This window comes from Olea europaea, unplaced genomic scaffold, assembly GCF_002742605.1.
Source record: "Olea europaea var. sylvestris unplaced genomic scaffold, O_europaea_v1 scaffold586, whole genome shotgun sequence".
Lineage (NCBI taxonomy): Eukaryota > Viridiplantae > Streptophyta > Magnoliopsida > Lamiales > Oleaceae > Olea > Olea europaea.
The window spans coordinates 145,936-152,875 of NW_019264200.1; the positions used below are offsets into that span (position 1 = coordinate 145,936).

Consider the following 6,940-nt stretch of genomic DNA (forward strand, 5'->3'; position numbering starts at 1 on the left):
AGTGTGAGATAAAACAACATTTGTTGTTGCCATCTTTTAAAATCAACCCCAATAAATTTCTTCAATTTTTCTCCATGTGGAACGAAGTTCCTATGAATGGTGGGAGTGGCAACTGCAACCAGAGGGATCGCATCGAAGGGAAAAATTCCTTCTAAAGTTCCCATATTCGAAGTATCATTCGAAGTAGAGTTGGCATTAAAAACCGTATTCATTTCTGTTTACACAAAACAGAAAATAAACCACAAATCAAATCGGAGAATGGGTAGAAGATGTTAAACCAAAGTGAAATCAGTTTAACCGAATAGAATAAAGTAATCACTCTAAAAATCGACTTAAGATTATTGGAAAAATAATCAATTCATGACTTTAAAAACCAAAACCAAACTTACCAACTTTACCAAAGTTTGGACAAAATAACGTCAAGGAAACAAGGTAAAAGTATTTTACAAAAATAACTCCAAATGAAATGGATGCAAAGTCGAGGCAGGAGTTGAATTATTTGTCTTTGAGTCGATTTTGCCCCCGCAACAGTGCCTACGGATGATGGCAATCAACTCCCAAGATACGACGATTATCCTCTTGTGTCAATAGCACTCCAAAACACAAAATCAACGAACCAAAATTGGATTTTGTACTCTTTGTTAAATAAACAAAAGAAAACTAGAATCTATGTAAAGTATATGTAGAATTTTGGAAGAAAAAGAAGAAAGTAATGTAATGTTATGATGGCATATCATTAAGATGAAGAATTGATGTCTCAAGGATCCTATTTATAGAGGATGAGGAGTTGTAGGTGAAATGTTGTGTACCAAACCTCGCAACTTTATGAACAAAAGCATCACTTGCTATCGCTATCCTGTCGTTGACCTCTCGCTGGAATGCCAATGTCTAAATTTTAACAAAACCTTTTTTGTTTGCGTGTCGCACAAGCGATAGGTAAGCTAGGCAAAAATCCGAACCAATTTTCCTCTATTTTTCTTCCAACTTCGGACCACAATTTCTCATTCACCCGGAATTGATTTTGAACTTACAAATATACCACAATGATCAACTCAACGAATAGAACAAGTTAGTCTTTTTTTTTACATTTGTATTTTGACTATCAGATTAAGTCCGAATATTTGGCCGAAGTTAACACGATAGTCACTTTTCCCATTTTTATACTTAACCAATTTCAACAAAACCTAATTATGATACCAAATTCAGATAGAACGCAACGAACAAGAATGATACTTGAGCGGAAAGGGAGAGAAAGAAAGAAGAAAGGAGTGAGAATCAAGAAAGAAGTTAAAGGAAGAGGACTTAGCTAAAGGAAACATACTGAATCTTACATTGTTAAGCTTCAAACAATCGTATTTTGGAAGAATGATGTCCACATGATGGTTCATATCCTGAACAGCACGTGAAAGACTAGTGACAACATCACCAAGACCCCCCACCTGCAAGAGATCATAACAGTATCAGTTATAATCATGACATCCAGCCATAGTACGTGACTTATAGTTTTATTTTTAAAATATTATGTTGGTAGACAACAAGATAATACAAAAATTTTGTAAACTAGACACATTGTCAGCCTCTTACCATATCTCTTGCAAATTAGATTCTATGGCTTATGAAGTTGGGGGGTATGGGGCATTCCATTTTTGCCTAGAGGGGAAATCATAGAACGGCTCGCTAATTTAATCTCAGTTAACAAGTGGATTTCTTCCTACATATATACAAGTGAAAAGTAAAATCCAACCCTAATTAGCACAATGACGTTTGTGTTGTACTTTCCCTCATCAGCGATATGTTGAACTCAAAATTCAGATCATGTGACAAACTAATGATTGTTTTCATTTCGAATGGTCCTTTGTGTGGTTGAAATGAGAAAATGATATTGTTGGCTTGATATTTGGAAGTCTAAAATTTATGGGACACCCCAGACTGGAAAGTGTGGTAAAAACAATGGGATGGGTTGAGTACTGTAAATGAAGAGTTACCCATACATTAGATATAATCTTTACGTAGTTCTCAGGTTATTTGCACCAAACAAAAATCAAGAGGGTTGAAGTACTGATAGAATCGCTGTCTAGTATATTTTCAGGATGTCAGTCTTCGATCATTGAACTGGGTGTACTACACCCATTATCACTCTCTCTCGTATTTGTACACTTCAGCGAGTAAGAACTTTAGAACACAGGTCATAGTACAGATGAGCAGTATGGAATACCTATCGGACGTCCATATATTACCTTCGCAATAGGTGCCATTTCAACTGAAATATGTACAATGTGCATAGGGGGCTCCTTCACTACTCCTCCAAAGACAGGTACATGGTAATCCATCCCATTTTTGTTGTCAAAAATTCCACCATCTTCTTTCTCAGAGAATACAAAGTCCATCATGTATGCATCCAACGGAACCTTGACTGAAAACATAAGGGAAGTGAGACCAATGTGCAGAAGCACAAAGAGAATCTCTGTTAAGCAGCAAATGCTAATACGACTTTTAGTATATCAACAATATAACCACAAGACTCCTAATGATAGACCTCATCAAGGATTTATTAACATGTCATGTTGTGTGTGCAGGGCATCAAAAACAACTGAACACATGAAGCACTACTCGGTCAGCATTTAAGAACGCAATGAGTTTCCAAGCTTGTTTTTTACAGCAGTATACATGGATCCTTTATAAGAATGCTAGGCAGCAGAACTTTATTCAGATAGCTACAAGATGCAAGGTAAGGATATTCAAACAAGAAAATGATGTTGAAGGAGTACATCTAACAAAAGAAATAAAAACAGGTAAATCTGGTGAAACATTGACCTCACAGTTTTCTTGTTTCTTGGAATATTCATGTCCAGTGCTAGTTAAGCATGGAAAATGGATGTTCCAATTACAACCATGTAAACTAAATTATTTGGCACATTATTAAACAATTGAGTCTTACCTGTTGCTTTAAGATGAGAGCCATTTTCAGCAGGCAACATCTTCTGAGGTGGCAAAAGACCCATGCGGTGTGTCCAGCGATTGAACGAACATCTCAACCAGATTTCAGGTTTTCCATTTAGGACAGTGTTTGCAGGATTATAGAAAACTATGACAGTCTTTCCAGCTTGGACATCAAGGGGATCAGTATAGACTATATGCTTTTGAGACAACAAAAATGTCCTCAAAGTCCTTTCCTTTGTTTCCCTTTTCATACGTGCTGTTTTCTCAGCCTGTAGATGGAATATCAAGAGAGAAAAGAAGATAAGGGCACATAAACTAGGGATGTGAAGAGCAGCATAGCATGAGTTTGAGACAACAATAACACCACAAATTTATGAGCCCTGAAGTGATTTCATTTAGATTTGGATTTGATATTAGAACAACAAACCTTTGCTCGTGCTGCTTCCTCTCTCAAACGCCTCTCCACCTGAAGTTTTCTGTATATCTTTTGTTCTTCCTCAACCCAATACAATTCTGTTGGAATCGATTTTGGGACAATGGCGTGGAAATCTTGGAGATGATTATTGTCATAAATAATAGCCTGTTGAGGAGGACCGTCAGCAAAAACCCAGTCCAAAACAAGAGCTCCATCAGGGACAACAACTGGAGAAACCAAATGAGTTGCTCAGATGGATGTTTATAGGCACTTTGCAAGAGAGGGGTTAAAGAAAAGTAGGAAACAAATAAAGCTCATCGAAATTCAATGGATATGAATAGAAAATATGTAGCAAGACCATTACTTTACCATGCTAGTTCAATTTAGCGAAACAGTTAAATTTTAGTGCAGTAATATTTTCCTATAATTTTTTCCTTTAAATTTTGTAACTGAAATTCAATGAAGAAACTTAAGCTATTGCTGTTGAAATCTCCAATTTCCTGAAAAATAAAAACTTGTCTGGCTCATGAGAAAACCCAGAATGAATATTTGCTTTCTGGACAGTTGCATTCAATACCCTACATTATATCCCATTTTTACAAGGCATTGGGTTTACACCCTCACAGTGGCCCTTTTAAACTCAAAGGGACTTCCATTTCTAGGGATTCGAAGCAGTTTTAGCATTGAAAAAATAAAGGGGTCTGGTATAGCTTCTATAAGTGGGATGATCAGTCATAAAATCAAACAATACGAAGCAAACCATGATGATAGTTAGCATCAGGAACAGCTACAGTTGAATGAATTTTTCTTCCCAGTAGTTAAGAATTGATCAATAAAGATGAGTGGGAGATTTTTCTAAGCACAAAATTTTCAGGCATCATTATATACTCAAACTATACTTTGCTTCTTTGAGACCATTTGCACCACTGTCAATATGGCACAATGCAAAGAAGAGAAAATTTATAATCACACTCACCACTGGCAAACCACCAGTCACCATCTTTTCTCTCAGATCTGATGAGTTTTGAAATGATGGACAACCCATCCTTCCAATTATTATGCCCTCCATGAATCCAAACATCCTTAGCATGAGCAAGTGGTCCTGAGATCCTGTTGTAGCATAACTTAACCTCGTCCTCTCCTTTAAATTCTCTAGGCTCTATATACCAGACATTATCCACAGATTTCTTGGCCTTTTTCACTAACTCTTCCAGCATTCTCCTTCTCTTTGCAACTTCCTCTTTTGCCTGAACTCTATCTGCTTCTTGGTTAGCCTTTTCTGCTTCTATACGTCTTTGTTCTTCCTGACGTCTTTCCATTTCAGCTTTTTGTCGAGCAAGTTCCTTCTGTTCTCTGCGTTTGTCTTCAAGCAAGAAATTTTCAAAATCGAACACATCCATACCACCTTCCACATTTATGCAGAAATCTTTGTTCTCATTGTTCTCATAGACATCTTGTCCATTAAAAAACACGAAATCCATCTTGTATGCTTCCTTAGGAACATGGACATGACAAGACCACCAATCCCCATTAAGATGGCTCTTGCTCAACTTTATGGTAAATGATTTCCATTTCCAGTCGTTGAAGGCACCCATTATCAAGACATCAGGTTCATTTTTCAAAGTGGAGAAACTTCTGTTAAGAAATACTTCTATATCTTGATCTGGTTTTACCACATCAGGATAATAGAACAATTTATTTCCTTTCCTGAAATTTTCCTCGGCATGCCTGGCTAAAACCTCCTTGCGCATATTTGCATCCTCCTTCAATTTTAGTTTTAAAGAAAAATCTTCGTCCTTTTTCTCCTCTTTGAGCAAAATCAGTCCTTCACCCATTGACTCAGATTTTGGAACATGATTTTCACTAATATCATTGATAATTTTGATTCTTTCAACTCTCTTCTCATCATTGTTCTTAACCGTTCTCATTTCCTTCGTTCCTGAATCTATTTTATCTGTTGCTTTTCTTCCAGAGTCAGATATAGTTGTTGCCTCTTTGTACTCCTCTTTCTCAATGGTTTGGACTTTGTTATCTTTAATAATATGAATCTCATTTTGTTCAATAACTGTACCATCTTCTTCAACACCACTATACCCACTTGCTGTTGCTTTTTCCTCGACGACCTTCTCCGTAATTCTTTCTGATTCTGTTGATTCCATCACATCCTCATAAACGGTGTCAATTTCTCCACTTTCGGCAGATTGGCTTATTTTATCATCAAGTGATGGTTCTGGTTCCGTAGGTAACGGAACCTCCTTCAAACCACCATTACTTTCATCTTCACTTTCTTCACCTGCTTCCTTCCCTTGATTAATGTTGACAAACTCTTCATCATTGGCTGTAATTTTCAATTCAGCTGCTATTTTCCTATTGGACCCCCCAAAGTCTTTGGATGGTGATGCATCTGGACTTTCCTTTTCTTCATTGTTCTTTTTATCCCTTTTCTGCATGCCTGTAGGGACCTGCATTCTTGGCATAAACCCCCTCGGTTTAGGGTCTTCGGACCTTGGTGTGGAAATTTTCCTTCGCCTTCTTCTCGAGAAGTCTACCTCACATAAAATTCAAATAATTAGAAATTTGGTATTGTATCATTCAGAACACTATTGATAACTGATTAATCAGAGTAACAAACCCGCGCTTGCAGTGATTCTATAAGAAACCTGAGCCACGACACCATCGTTTTGCCAGTGGGAAGACTGCAAGCAGAGGTTCAAAGAAGATAAGAAAAATTCTGCTGCCAAACCTCAGTTCAAAGAATCTCATTCACATCACTGACTCCTTTATCAATGAAATTATTAAACACAAACTAAAATATAAGATGAACTCAAGACCACGCACACAAATTTTATCACAGACTTTATTGAGACAACATAATTCGGAATTCAAGCAAATTCGGAAAAAAATTGAGGAAGAATTACTCGAATCAAGTTTTCTATATCATTAAATAAACCCAACATTTGAACCTATTCATACAAATTACAATGAAATTGCTATCACCAAAACATTATATTTCTCAAAATCAATAAAGACAAAACACACAAATATTTCATTGAACTAAATTTACCCGGGAGAATGTGCTAGTAGTTCCATGAGGGACTAATCCAAGAAAAGGTTTGATCTTGAAGTGGGTTCTGCAATTCAGAGGTCTCTGCGCTGGCAAATGAACCTCCATCCTCATCAATGGCTATCCTTTTTCACCAAATTTTCACCTGAGACATCCGCTCGGATCTCCCCACCTTTGTCTCTCTTTACTGATCTAATTGAAAGTATTCATTTACGGTGACTCTATCGATATCCGTGTGTAGAATTGTAATTAAAAAATAAATCGAATATCCCAGAAGAAAAATGAGGTGGAAAGTCTACTCTGATAATACTCTGGATTTGCTGATAACTAGAATCCATCAGCAGAGTCCTATGAATGTGAACAATAAATATGGTTGAATCCAATGTTGCTCAACGCATTTCTAGTATCCTCTGCATGGAAATCAAACGGCTGAAGTGTTTTGAATTTGGAAAGCTATTTACATAGCCGAAAAAATTAATGGTTTGATTGAAGAATTTTGAGAATTGATATTTTGATTGTTA

At 36.7% G+C, this 6,940-nt stretch overlaps 1 protein-coding gene across 1 annotated transcript in view; it reads right to left on the reverse strand.

Annotated features, from left to right (window-relative positions):
• LOC111389393 (soluble starch synthase 3, chloroplastic/amyloplastic-like) overlaps positions 1 to 6,880 on the reverse strand; it is a 13,430-nt gene extending 6,550 nt beyond the window's left edge. Inside the window, exons 1-7 of the mRNA XM_023014318.1 lie at positions 6,420 to 6,880; positions 5,988 to 6,051; positions 4,332 to 5,900; positions 3,368 to 3,582; positions 2,939 to 3,209; positions 2,238 to 2,413; positions 1,332 to 1,439 (exon numbers count right to left, since the gene is read on the reverse strand). Of these exons, the coding sequence (XP_022870086.1) occupies positions 1,332 to 1,439; positions 2,238 to 2,413; positions 2,939 to 3,209; positions 3,368 to 3,582; positions 4,332 to 5,900; positions 5,988 to 6,051; positions 6,420 to 6,533 (2,517 nt within the window). The 5' untranslated portion in view covers positions 6,534 to 6,880. The remainder of the gene's footprint in view (positions 1 to 1,331; positions 1,440 to 2,237; positions 2,414 to 2,938; positions 3,210 to 3,367; positions 3,583 to 4,331; positions 5,901 to 5,987; positions 6,052 to 6,419) is intronic.
• Between the last annotated feature and the right edge of the window lie 60 nt (positions 6,881 to 6,940).